Below are 14,308 nucleotides of genomic sequence, written 5' to 3'. Positions count from 1 at the left end.
GAGCGATCTCCAAGCAGATGCCTGCTTCCAACAAATAAGGCAGCAAGGGTGTTTCTCTTGGAGGAACAACTTGCGGTATTAGCAAATCAAATTCTCAGTGGGCCACTCTTGATGGGAATTAACCTCACCTACTGGGAGCAAAGCACTCTCAGAGCCTGACATGGCATAATTGAGTTTGACTTCTCATAGAGATATGGTGGGCTTGATTGATCGGTTGCGAGACCCTCTGCCAAAGGTTAAAATCTATCAGCAGCTTTGGAGCTGCATGGGGAGGGTTTCCAAGAGCAGAGCAAGAAATGTGAGACTCGTGCCATTTGCATTCCTCACCTTCCATCATTGTCTGCGACTTTGCCGTCAAATTATCCTGAGCAGAGACATTTTGTGAGCAATGTGGGGCGAAGGAGGAGTGCAGGAGCCTGCCTACGGCAGAGTTTCAGTTCACTGCTGGGAGCAAGGGAGGAGAAGGGGATGGGATCTCAGACCTGTGCGTGGGACTGCTGTGTAGGGGCATCTTCCTCTGGTTGGATGAGCTATATGAGAGAAGTTGCTGTCTCAAACAAAACTTCTCAAATTGCTCAGCTTTTAAAAGAATGAGTATGTGACTGTTCTTTTATAAATGAGCTCTGTGGATTTTTATTCAGCAGCACAAGTGGTTTATGGAGAGGGTGGGAAGGACACCGATTGTCCTTGTGCTGTTCGCTGGTTCTGGTGATTGTGCATTGTTTCTGTTGACGAAGCACCAACCCTATGATTATTTTTCTTTTTTCAGTAGCTCAGTCCTGAATCCTTTGCATCATATGCAGAATCTCTACTGCAGGGTTTTAGTCCATTTTATTTGCTTTTCTGCTGGATGTGGTGCATATGTGGTCTGTCCCTTTGCCCCTGCCCCTACAGAGGGAACTTTGCTTTCAAAATGTCCATCTTCACCTGGAGTGTAACTTGGTTTCACACTGCTCTGTTAATGTACCACAAAGTCCGTGGACTGGGGACAAAAATCTCCCAGAATAGGAAACATTCCCAAATTTCCCTTCCTCCCCCATCTCCACCCAAAGAGATGGAGACTCTTGAGTAAAATTGCCTCCCATTCATTACAGAAGCCTGTCTGTGTCTCCAAACCATCCTAGCCAGGCTTGCCATCTGGATGAGCTTGACCTAGATACAAACTGGTGTGATTGAGCCAGCTTAAAGGGTAGCCTTAGTTTTGCTGGGTGAATGAGACTGCCCCAGTAAGTTCTCTGGACATAGCTCTGCTTCCTCAGTCCTGTGCTAAAGCTGTGTTTTCCTGGGTTAGTTTGCCCCCAAGCACTTTCTAGGGGGAGGTCGGGATGTTCCAGGGGCTGTGGTGCTCCTTGTGCAAAGGTTGTACATTTCTCACCCTCCGTAGCCTACAAAGCCCTTCTTGCTATAGCCTCATTTCTCAGCAGAAATGGGAAAAGGTCACCCAGTCCCTCATCTACTGATCCATACGCTAATGGGTGTAATGGTGAGTGGATGTTTAGCTTGCTTTCCCCTCTCCAACTGCTTACCTCCTAGCTCCATGAAGCCAGGCTCAAGTTTCCAGGCTGAAGGCATGGCAGCTGCTAGCGTCTGACCTCCAGCCTTCCTCTACCTCCTCAAGCGATTAAACAGTGTGCCAGCCTCTGTCCTCTGGCAGGGATCCATACTGCTGGGCCATGGCACCAGTGGGAATTTTGACCCAAAGGGGATCAGACGTGCTGACCTGAAGCCAGCCCTAGTTGTGGTCCTCATGGAAATGGTACCCATTTGAACCCCACAGCAGTTGTAACCCCATCAGGGTTGAGGTGCCCTGAAGGCGTGTACAAGAGTTGAAGCTGCTAGACAAGGTGTTGCTGCTGGCAGGCAGCCCACTGCTCTCAGGCCCTTAGGATGGATGCTCAGCTGCTGATGGTCAATTTTGCCAGGCCTCTTTGGGCAGGGGTCTTGTGGTGCAGCAAAGGGAGCTGCAAGCCTTCCTGACGAGCTCCGTCCGCAGGTTTGGCCGTAACCCTTTCTCTCTGCATCGCCTGGATTGTTGCTGCTTTGCAGTCCTGCTTTGCACAGCTGGGGCGGTTGGGTTGGGATGAGATGTACTTACTTTCGGAGGTTCTGACCCATTTTGATGCTTAAGCAAAGTCACCCCTTCCTTACCTCAATTCAGCAGAGCAGCTCTGCACACAATGAGCCTCCTGAGCACTGAGGCTTGGGTAGCAGCATGTACCCCTTCCCTGGCAGCTTCTCTGGGCTCTGAAGTCTCTGGCTTTACTCAGTGCTGTTGTTCCCTGGGGTTTCACACCTCCTCACTTCAATTTTTTTTTTTTTTTCTTTAATGTTGCTTTTAGAAGTCTGCTACAAGGATGCTTTTTAAAAATCATTAGATTGGAAGAAAGGACTCTCATTCAGCCCCTGTGCTGGGCAGAGGTGGGGATGGGTCTGGCACAGATGCACCGTGTGACCATGGAATTATCCTTCAAAGGGAGCAGATAGCTCAGTCTCAGTAAATCCCTCAGAGAAATTCATGGAAGACTTTGTGGTTTCAGTTTGCTTTGTATTATCTCCAGGGACTGTGCAGGAAGGAGAGAGGAGGCTGCTCTGGGCTGGGGAACTGGACAGCTGAAAGCAGGTCTGTACACTGACAGCACACTTTTCTTGGTCTCTTTCAACAAAAAACATCTTATCTTAGCAAAAGTCATCTCATAGCAGATATGTCAGCAGGGCCTTGTGCTGTCCCCCCCCAACCCAGCCCATGTTGCTCCCGTGTAGGGTCTCTGGGATGCTGACATGGGGTAGCAGCCCTTGTGCAGGAGGAAGAGGGCAGAGTGTCTTCATGACCATGTAGGTTATTAAAGTGCCCTGGGCCAGCCACGGGGTGTTCGCGTGGCAGCACCACCACCCCAGAGATGGTATCCGTGCTGGTGGCATGGCAGCTGCTGTGCCGGGAGGATGCAGCGTGAGGGCTGGCATTGCTGCGGCTGTGGGGAGGCTGAGCACGTCTCTCCTCTCTCCATCCCTGGCTTCCAGCACATCACCCTGCCTGTCTCTGCCACTTTCCCATTTTCCTTGTCCCATCCATGGCGTAGAAGCATAACAGCACCAAGAAAGCCCAGCTTTTCACACCCCAGCAGATGATGCAAGCCATTAGCTGGGCGTTTATCTGAGGGGAGCCTCTGACCTTTCCTGAGCTCCTCTGCAGTAATAGATCACGCACAAATAATTCACAGCTCCTGAAAATGCTCTGGCTTCAACCTAGTAGTGATGTGATAAGCAGAGCGAGTGATGCAGCACGGGGAACAAACTCAACCTCTTGGGGCTGTTCAGTCCCTGCGTTCCTTGGGGAATAGCTGTGTGCAGGGAGGTACCAAGAGCAAGTGACTCTCACACCATCTCGCACTCCTGATGGCTCTAGGATCAACCTACTTTCTGAGCTGCCCGCAAGCTCCTTTTGTTCTCTGCTTCATAAGCAGCCCGCTCAACTGTATTAGAAAACCTGTGTTTCTGATAAGTGCAGCTCTTTAAGTCAGAGGGATGATTCACAGTAAAGTTTGAGCTCTACCTGCTGCAAACATGTCTCAGGCTTTGAAGCACGAGCTTCAAGGAATGGGCAAGAGCTCAACACTCTCTTGTTAAGACAGCAGAAAGAACAAGCTATTATGTACAGGACTAAAAATAATTGCAGAGCTTTGAGTCTTCCTCCCAGTTGCAGCAGAAGAATGCTCTAAGCACTGATGGCCAAATCCATCTCTGTGTGGTGAGTTGAACCTGTCTGGATGCCAGGTGCCCACCAAAGCCACTCTATCACTTCACTCCCCCTCCTCAGCTGGACAGGGCAGAGAAAATATAACAAAAGGCTCATGAGTTGAGATAAGGGCAGGGAGAGATTGCTTACCCATTTCCGTCTAGGGCAAAACAGACTCAACTTGGGGAAATTAATCAAACCAGAGTAGGAGAATGAGAAATAAAATAAAATCTTAAAAGGCCTTCCCCCCCACCCCTCCCTTCTTCCTGGGCTTAACTTTTCTCTACCTCCCCCTGGCTTCTGAGTGGCGCAGGAGGACAGGGAACGGGCGTTGTGGTCGGTTCATCACACATTGTCTCTGCTGCTCCTTCCTCAGGGGGAGGACTCCTCACACTCTTCCACTGCTCCAGCGTGGGGTCCCTCCCATGGGAGACAGTTTTCCATGAACTTCTCCAACGTGAGTCCTTCCCATGGGGCTGTGGTTCTTCACGAACTGCTCCAGCGAGGGTCCTCCATGGGGTCACAAATCCTGCCAGCAAACCTGCTCCAGCCTGGGCTCCTCTCTCCATGGGTCTGCAAGTCCTGCCAGGAGCCTGCTCTAGCCTGGGCTTCCTACAGGGTCACAGCCTCCTTTGGGCATCCACCTGCTCCAATGTGGGGTCCTCCGCAGGCTGCAGGTGGATACCTGCTCCACCATTAACCTCCACAGGCTGCAGGGGCACAGCCTGCCTCACCATGGTCTTCACCACAGGTTGCAGGGGAATATGTGCTCGAGCACCTGGAGCATCTCCTCCCCCCCTTCTTCACTGACCTTGGTGTCTGCAGAGTTGTTTCTCTCACATATTCTCACTCCTCTTTCTTGCTGCAATTGCTGCTGTGCAGTAGCTTTTCTCCCTTTCTTAAACATGTTATCCCAGAGGTGCCACCACCACTGCTGATGGACTTGGCCTCGGCCAGTGATGGGTCTGTCTTGGAGCCGGCTGGCATTGGCTGTATTTGACACAGGGGAAACTTCTAGCAGCTTCTCACAGAAGCCACCCCTGTAGCCCTCCTGCTACCAAAACCTTGCCACACAAAACCAATACACTCTGGCACAGCTCTGACTTGATGATACATTAAACCTTTTGTGACTTTTTGAAGCTCAGTTCAGATAAATGCAGAGCGTCATGGCTGCTTTTCTGGAACTGCCATGTTTTCTGGCTTGGATGAGAGTTGCTTGGGGCAAACCGAGCTGGTGTTCCCAAAAGGGATGGTACTTCTTTCAGTAGAATTTTAACAGGGAAACTGAAGAAGGGGAGAAATGCACAAGATAGCCGAGATTGGCCCAGCAGCTGACGAAGTGTCTCTCTGTAGGTTGTGCCCTGAAAGCAGGATTCATCTAGGAAATAATGATGTGATATAAATAAGGAGTACAGCCATAGCCTTCCTGTTTGCAGGGGGTTGTGCTCAGGCCAGGTAGGATATGGGCTCTGTTTGAGGCATCCCATAAGCATCCCTGCCAATGGCCTGGCTTCCTGAGCACACGGTGCTGGAGGGAGCCCAGACACCTCTGTGCTCACTGCAGAGTCCAGTGTGCATCTTTACTCAGCCTCCTCTCCCCGGTCTCCCTCGACTGCCATGTTTTCCCCTGATAGGCATTGATGGAGATATCTGCCTGGATGAGGCAGCTGGCCACCTGAGGTGATGGCGATCCATTACAACGCAGTTTCTTCTGCCAACATACAAGCTTTTATTCATTCTTTTGTTTTTACAACAGCAGCCAGGGGAGGTGCTTTGTCACCACCTGTGACTGAAGAGTACAAAGGGAGAGTGGCTGAAGAGTTTGAGCTGTGATAAAATGCTCACTCTATCGATCTTGGCTCAGGCTTTGTTTCCCTTCTTGCATTAACTCCGCATTGATTTCTGTGATGACCTTAGAGTGTACAGTTTGGTTGGCCTTCTCCTCAGCCAGCAGCACCCCTGTGCCTGCACTCCACTCCCCTCCCAGCCTTGCCGAACAACGACTGATGGGCCAGGTTGTACAAGGTGCTCTGGGGTAAGGAGAGCTTTGCTTTTGCCTCCTCGGTCATCAGAGGTTTGTTGCTATATTTTAGTTGCTGTAGTTAGTACAGAGGTTAGTGCTACATGGCACTAACTTGTTATTGCTTCAGGGTTGGGTCATTATTTTAGTGCAGTATCACTATAAACTAGATCTAAGGGTGAAGAGTCCTGGCAGGAACTAAAGAATGGGCTTGGGTTTGCCCCAGAGATGCTCCATTTCCCTATGTCAGGGACCACGACAAAACTGTCATTGCTGCATCAAAGGAGCCTGCTGCACAAGTGTGACTGGGGTCAGCTCCGGCTCTTCAGAGTGGCTGGTTGGGGTGATGGTGCTTGTGGAAAGCCCTTTCCCTTTCCTTTTGGTTGGGTTCTCCAACACTGCCAGAGACCTGCTGAGATGAGACAGAGCAAAACTCTTCCTGTCTTTGCAAGGGGCAATGTGAGGTTGGCAGCTGCCGCTCTGGGTGTGCAACGTGAAAGCAAGCTTTGTCCTTCCTCCCTCTTAACTCCAGCTCTCTCTGTGGAATCATTTAATGGCACTCTTGGGAAAAAGGACCTTCCTTGCAGTCCTGGTGGGGACTTTGGCTCCCTTTGCCTGTATGAATCTGTGGCCAAAGCCCTCAGAGCCAGGGGCATGGCAGCAGCACCCAGGTGAGTGTGGAGATGGTGATAGTGCTGAGTGCAGTGTCCCAGCTCTCTGAGCGTGAGGTGCCGTTGTGTCCAGCTGCTGATACCATACTGGGCTACTTGGCTTTATTTGGTTTTGCAAGTTTATTATACTTTCTACTTATTTAATTATTTATGAGCTTGAATGCTCTAAATGGGAAGAGGAATGGCGACACTGCAGGTTTCCTTTCCCCTGTGCAGCTGTAAGATTTTGGTGCTTGTGATTCACTTTTTAGTCCACCCAGAGACAATTTTCTGGAAAACATTGACATCTAGTGGCTTTTCTGCTGAGGGAAACGATAGCAAACAAAAGATTGGCTACGGGGTGGCCAGTGGTGATGCCACTCAGGAAAGCAAATGAATGTCCCTTCTCCTCCTTACGCAGCACTGAGGACATGGCAATCGCACCCCGGAGGCCTTGAGTGTCCTCATCCTGGAGGAGTGGCCTTCCCTGGCAGGATAATTTGCTTATTGAGCTACTTTAATTTCATGTACTTAGGCAGATGGCTGGTATCCTGACAGCGTACCTCCAGCATCATTGCTGAGGTCGGGGTCATATTAAAGGAGGTGCAGAGAGCTCGGTGTGCGTGGCTTCAGGCTGCCGATGGTGGACAACATGGTGTTTGATGGTGGATGTTAATGTGTGACCCAATGCTATAGGTAAGGTTGAGCTTGCAGCTTTTCCAGCTGGCAGCCTGAAGGGTTCCCTGCAGCAGCATGTCCCCCACGTGTGTCACCATCCTGTTGCTCCAAATCAAAGCCAGCACCTCCCTTGGAAATGTTTTCTCTTGCAAAATGCTGTAATGCATCCTTTAATCTCCCTCTCATCGTTGCAGTCCTGTATCAGGTGAAGGCAGGAGGATAAAATGGGGTTTACAAGGGCTTTTCCGAGATCAAGTGGGTTGGGGCTTCTGGGCACATCCCATTTGTCTGGCCAGCGAAAGGAAATATATTGTAGGAAATGTTTTCCTTGTAGGTGTAACGCTGCTCTGGGGCTTGTGCAGCTGAGACCCACCGCTACTCATCAGGAAACGTAGCACGAGCAACTTCTTATAGACTACATAAACTTGTCAGTGCTGCTCTGTTGTACAAGGGAAATAGAAATGCCAGAGCTACCCGTGCTCTGCTTGGGTTGGAGCTTGCCTCCTGGGAGTTATTTTGATTATTCTCCCAAGGTCTGGGGAGAGAATCAGTTAAGGCACCCAGCAGGAGCACATTGCTGCGTGAGCAGCCCAGCACAGAGGGGAATCTTGGGTTCCCTTCCACCTCTGTAGAGGCAGAACCCGTTCAGCAGACAGATGTGTGCAGGTAGATACAACGCTTCCTGCTCCCCCCAGGGAGTTTGTTCAGCCGTCCTTCACCCTGCAGAGGTGAGCACACAGAGGACCACTCTGCAGTAGGGCTCCTTAAAGCCTCTTAAGTGCGTCTCCAAGTTTCTGTTGATTTTGAACGTTAATGCGTGGTGCGCTGGAGGTGCACGGGACTAAACACTCTGCCTTCCTCTCCCCTTGGCAGAAATTTCTACTATATCACCATCCTGCGTGACCCCGTGTCCCGCTACCTGAGCGAATGGCGCCACGTCCAGCGAGGAGCGACGTGGAAGGCGTCCCTGCATGTCTGCGACGGGAGGTCCCCAACCACTGAGGAGCTGCCCAGCTGCTACACAGGGGACGACTGGTCGGGCTGTTCCCTGCAGGAGTTCATGGATTGCCCCTACAACCTTGCCAACAACCGCCAGGTCCGCATGCTGTCCGACCTCAGCCTGGTAGGATGCTACAACCTGTCGGTCATGCCCGAGGAGCAGAGAAATAAGGTTCTACTGGACAGTGCCAAGGAGAACCTAAAGCGGATGGCCTTCTTCGGCCTGACTGAATTTCAGCGGAAGACTCAGTATCTCTTTGAGAAGACTTTCAACATGAACTTCATCTCGCCATTCACGCAGTACAATAGCACAAGGGCCTCCAGCGTGGAGATAAACGAGCAGACTCAGCAGCGCATCGAGGCCCTCAATTTTTTAGACATGGAATTGTATGATTATGCAAAAGACCTGTTTTTGCAGCGGTACCAGTACATGCGGCAGAAGGAGCACCAGGAAGCGCGGCGGAAACGCCAGGAGCAGCGCAAGATCCTGAAGGCGAAGCAAGCACGCCTGAGAGAGCAGGGCGAGAACAGCTCCAGCACTGACTACATAGGGAACGTGGAGCGGTGGCGGCGGTAGTGGGAGCGGGGACTCGCCGGACACCAAAAGCAAAGCAGAACCCAACCCACAAATTGGAGACGACGGAGCAGTCCAAACAAATTACACTTCTCAAGGGTTTGAAGCAAAAAGAAGTTAAAATGTTGCCTTTGCAGTTGCCTTTGCAGTAAATGTTGTACTGTACATGGAACACTTAATCCTAGCGTGTAATTAAATTGTCCTTTTTAGGTTTGTTGGATTATTTATGAAATACAGGAGCCAAGTAGGCTCATCGGAAATGGTCGCTCGGATGTTTATTTAAAAGAAAAGAAAAAAAAGTCTATAAGTTTGTTGTGAGTACAAAATGGGATGCTGGAAAATGTTTATCATGCTCAGCTGAAATCTATCTGGGAAGCAAACTCATTTCCTAATAATGAGCATTTAGCATACTCTCACAATACATTATATGAACAAAACCTTTTCCCTTTGATTTTGTCTTAATTTTGTTTTAATAATGTGTTTTCAAGGGCACCAACTGCTTATGATATTTACCAAGTTAATGAATGGATGATGAAGGGAACAATAAAGGTCTAGAAAAAATATTGACTAATTTTATGTATAATATTGGCTTTTAAAAGGAATAGAAGTAATTTCTCTAGTTCTATAAATATTTAAAATTTTAAACTTTTTCTACCTACTGCTGTTTAAAGTTTTAAGCTTAGTCTATCTCATGTTATAAAATAAGAAAAATAAAAAGACATACGTACTTTTCTGAACTTGATGCCAATGTTAAAGACACTGTTTCCAGAATTTTTCAGGGCAGTATGATTTTAACCATTCTGGAGAAGTTACAGCACATCTTCATGTTTCATAAAGCCTTTTCCAAATTGTAGTCCTGTGACAGTGTCTGATTTTAAGTCTTTCTTACCCATTAGAATACACAATGCTGAATTTATCGTTCCTTAATAACTGGTGGTATAAACTAGGTGAAATTATGTTGCGGATGTTTGTGTAGCGTCTTTAAAAAGTCGTAAAACTCTTTAATTCCAGCAATATTATGACGAGAATTGCTCAATGGAAGAAGTAGATTTACACTTGAATTAGGATTTACTTCCAGTAGATCTTTGCTACACCAGATAAGAACAGGGCTTTTTTCTTTTTCCTACGCTCCTGAGCCCTTCTTAGCGATGACAGATGAGCGATGACTGAAAATGATGGAAACTGATTTTACCATAGCCATAGTTATACAGGATGAGAAGGTTGCACGGTGCACAGGGATGCGGTAGCCAGCTCCCAAGCAGGCTGTGCTGGGGCACAGAGTGTGGAGCTGGAGCTGGACCGGGCTCACCCGCAGCCCTTTGGCCTCACCAAAACTGACAGGGAGAGGAGATGCGAGGGGCTTCTATAAATCTCTATGCAAAAAAAAAATAAAAAACCTCTGCAAGGCTTGGGCTATACATTCAGCCAGACCAGAAATTTTGTACATAGCCTGCAACGCTCCCCAGCTTGGCACTAAATGGTGATCTCGGTGCGGGTGCGCGGTGATGGAGGCACCCAAAAAGGGTGCTCTTTGTCCCGATGTACATGATGCTTACAAGGCTCACTTGCACTATTGCCTTTCGCCTGTAATATTCTATACACCAAGAGGGCAGCGGGGCATAAAAAGAGACAGAAGGCTTTAAAAACATCTTACGGCTCCATGCCTAAGTTACCTGAAAGTTGTTTTACATCCGATGTTGTATTGCAAGCCAGGGGACAGCAATCTTGCCAAGGGCAAGTGGAGAGCAAAGCAGCAGCGAACCAATACCCTGCATTAGCAGCTTGGAAAAGAGAATAACTTCATGTACAGCAATTTTTTTTTTTTAAATGAGAACTGCTGTTGCCAATATGATGTCTTGGTTGTATTTTTTTTTTTTACGGGGGAAAATAATTCACTCTTAAAACTGAAGGGCACTGCTGTAAACAGGACTTAACCATGGGCGAGCTGGAGGGCCTGTTGCAGAAGGTGCATTTTGTTTTTATGCTGTGGTGTGCATGGTTTACAGAGACTAGTTGCATTTTCTTTGTGTGTACTGTTTATTGTATATAGGGGATGTACGAATATAAGGATACCATTTTGTCATAACCATATCAAATTCTACTGATTTCCACTGTAGACGCTGTCTTATTGTGTAGATTTACATGCCGATCCACTGACTTTGATTGTGTAATTTAACAATAGAACTGATAAATAAAATTTAACTACAGTCTTCTGATTTTCATGTGATTATTTCTTTATCTGACAACATGTTGGGAATTGCACAGTTCAGAATGAATTGTAATTTCAACACAAATGAAATAACAGTTGACAGGCAAGTAGATGAGTTTAAAATCATGGCTTTTCTGGAGCGTATTTAACTACATCTTTCAAGGGCAAAGGCACTTTGGACTTTCTGTGGTTTGGGAGTTACTGTAGAGGTTTTGCCTGCTTTTCTGAGCAGTCCTCAGAAAAACAAGCTGTGGTTTCTGCTGATTTTAAATATGATTGTCAACGGTCTGCAGAACTGACATGTTCCTCTCTCTGTGTGTGTATGTTTCTTTTTTTTTTCCTTCACATGATACCCTCCGGTTTTGTCCAGCTGGCTCTGGAGGATACTGCCTAGCCGCTGACTTCTAGTGCATCCTGCTGTATCCCTTCCTGAGACATTTTAAAACATGAAAAAGCTAAACAAGAACTGGCTACAAAAGCAGGTGAGAATTAATTGAGCGTAGTGTCCCAGATCAACTAGAAAAGGTGCTTTTTTACAATTTGTACAGAGACGTTTTTTTCTTGGAGGCTATGAAAGATCAGCAGGCTTGCAGGACTTGCGGCAGGGCGGTAGACCTGAAGATCTCCACAGGAGACCTTGCATTGACCTAGTCAAATTCCCCGGTGAGGACGGAGGTGCTCTTCCTCTTGCAAGTACCTGCGGGACCATCTTATCTCTGTGAGACTTTTTGAGACTTTTTAAGTCATGGAGAGTGGGGAATGGAGGGATCTGCCAGTGAATCTGCATTTGACTGACGTGGCTTTATATACAGGTCTATTAGTGCACTGAGAAAGCTGCTGGTGGAGCTGCTAATGGGCTAGAGGTCATGCCAGATGCTTCCCTGCAACTAAAAAAGCGCCCAGCAGTGAAGTCTGGCATAAAAGCAATTGGAGTTGCCTTTTGAGAGCAGTACTTTGACGGTTGAGAAAACTCTTTTACTGCAGGAGAGGAAGGATGGAGGAGGAGGGAAACTTGAGAAGCTGAGGAGCTACAGCAAATCACAGTGAATCAAGTGGCACTCAAACCCTTCTGGTAAGTTTTGAAAAGCCTGGACATGTGTTAAGAAAACTCTTCTAAGCATCGAGATGTCTGTCAAGTTTCCACCAGATAAGGATGTCAGCAACGCTGGTGCTGCCAGCCAGCATCAGCCAGGGGCAGTTGGTGTGGAGATGGAGGGCTGCTTTGTGGATGGAGATGTGTAGTGCTAATATGTAATGTTAAAGGGAACAAGTTCGTTCACTTTGCCCTCCAAAAGAAACCTGCGTGGCCTTGCAAAGTGCCGTTCTTGGGGCTAATAGTTTGGCACTAAAACTTTCCTAAAGGGTACCTGGTACACGAGGGTTGTTGGAAGTGAGCTGCTTAGCTAATTTTTGTCAATGAACTTGGCAACCTCTTTATATAACATATGATATATTTTAGTATGCTGTAATATATGTGTACTTCCAATTATGTCATTTTTGAGTAAAAATGAACTAAGGGGCTTTTTCATGTAATTTTTAAAGTTTGCACATTATGCAAAATGATCAGAGCCATGAATAAGACCTGACAGATACCACTACAAGTGCTTTTTCAGCTCCTGAAATCACTGAGGAAAGGAGAAGAAAAACTGATACACCTCCTCTTAAATTTCAGCCAGAAATAGCAGATAATTGAGGGGACCTGTTAAACTAATGCAAACTTTAAGCTGCAGACCTGGGCTGCCAGGCTGGCCCACATGCTCCCAGGGAAGGCACAAAGAGCAGCTCTGGGTGGAGGCGTCATCTTTTCAGAGGTGTCTTCTGCAGGAGTATTTTCCAAGCAGATGATAGATTTAAATCTGCCACTTACTAAAAGTTTCCTTGAAGCGTTTGAGTGGAGCTGGGGATGGTTTAGTTGTTGCTGGACCCTGCTAGGGTGGCAGCGTGTGGGAGGAGAAAAGTGGAGGGTTCTTTCCACAGCATGCAGGAATGGGGATGCTGGGACGGAGGGGTTGGGATCTCCTGCCTCCAAGGTGGACGGAGCAATGAAAAAAAGAGGTTGTGAGCTGAACAAAGGTGGGATCCGGGCTCTGGAGGCAGCCAGCACCGTCTGTCCTTCCCACCCTGCTGCCAGCCGTGGCTCCTGCGTGGTGGGGAGGAACAGCCTGCACAAAGCCTTCCTGAGCAAATAGCACAATGTCTGAACTTGCGAAATTCAATTCTCGATTTCCTAAAGCAATCTCCTTGTTCCACCAGCCTCATCAGGGAAGAGTGTAATTTCATTTAATCCATTTCTTGAGTTCAGAGTCAACTGCGTTGCCATCATGCTAATACCGCTGCTCTGCTACCTCTAGAGACAGAGTGATGAGTTTAGACCTGAAATCGAATTTGGCTCTAAGCTTCCAGAGGATCTATCAGCTAAATTACCCACAATCTTTACCCAGAAGCTTTGTCATGCAGTTTAGCTCTGCAAGGTTGCATTAAGCCAGGCAGGTGAGGTTGTAGCACTTTTTGTTTTGGGAGCAATGAAATGCTGAAACAATATATATGCAAAGCAATCGAAATATTTATAGTGAGGGCTGAGTGTTCCTTTTTAGGACAGGACGACTGCTGCCTTTTGGTGGTCTCAGCTTTTTTAATTTGTATCTTCCCTCATATGACCACAAATAAGATTTTCACTTGCAAGGATGTTCACCAGCAATTGTTGACATAAACCTCTACATAAACTATAGAGGTTTATGTCAAATATATGTATTTTCTGATGGACATTCATGGACAGAGGGCTGCAAATGATTCTTGGCACAACATTCACCCAAGCCCTCCTTCTCCTAATGAGGTCTCAGCTCCACAGCACAAATTCGGTGGCCAGTGGCACAGCACTCATTTTGCCAGTGAATAGTAAATTTTCTGGTAAATGGAGTTTGGGTAAATGGAGAGCCATAGTGAAAAGGGATGAGTTCAAGGGATATTTCGGCCAAATGAAAGGTGAGATTTCAGAACAGCTCTCTTTTGAGGTTCTCAGCTCACACCTCTGTTACTATTCCTGTTTGAAATTACATTCTGCTTTAAAATAATGTCTTTAAATTGGAAAGGCAATCTCTAATGAGTTCAAATGATTGAAGAGCTGAATTAAACCTTTGATTTCAGGTGAAATGTTTAGCCGGACCCAGGATGGAAATGTAGTGACCTTTTCCTTTCAAAAAGCCCAAGTATAAGCTGCTTTTTTGGGTGGGCTGCAGCAGGGTGTGAGCCCTGCGGAAGGAAGGATGCTCTGGCTTTTCCAATGGGGTCTCCACAACAGGAGCTGCTGCTCTGTGGCTGAAAGGGGACGCGGAGCCTCGAGGGTTCTCTCTCCCCCTTTGCAGCCAATGCCTGGTGCTTGGTATAGCAACAGCTCTGTAATGTTATTCATTTTAGGTGAAGCACGTGAAAAGTATTACTGAGCACA

The 14,308-nt window shown here is 47.5% G+C and overlaps 1 protein-coding gene across 1 annotated transcript in view; it reads left to right on the top strand.

Annotated features, from left to right (window-relative positions):
- Positions 1 to 10,867, top strand: part of HS6ST2 (heparan sulfate 6-O-sulfotransferase 2) — a 136,869-nt gene extending 126,002 nt beyond the window's left edge. The window contains exon 2 of the mRNA XM_086469908.1: positions 7,955 to 10,867. Coding sequence (XP_086326034.1) covers positions 7,955 to 8,657 — 703 coding nt within the window. The 3' untranslated portion in view covers positions 8,658 to 10,867. The remainder of the gene's footprint in view (positions 1 to 7,954) is intronic.
- The last annotated feature ends 3,441 nt before the right edge of the window (positions 10,868 to 14,308 follow it).

Source organism: Leptosomus discolor, chromosome 9, assembly GCF_034619465.1.
Source record: "Leptosomus discolor isolate bLepDis1 chromosome 9, bLepDis1.hap2, whole genome shotgun sequence".
NCBI classification, from domain to species: domain Eukaryota; kingdom Metazoa; phylum Chordata; class Aves; order Leptosomiformes; family Leptosomidae; genus Leptosomus; species Leptosomus discolor.
Note: the sequence above shows the minus strand (reverse complement) of the source record. Positions and strands in the feature narration are given on the sequence as shown.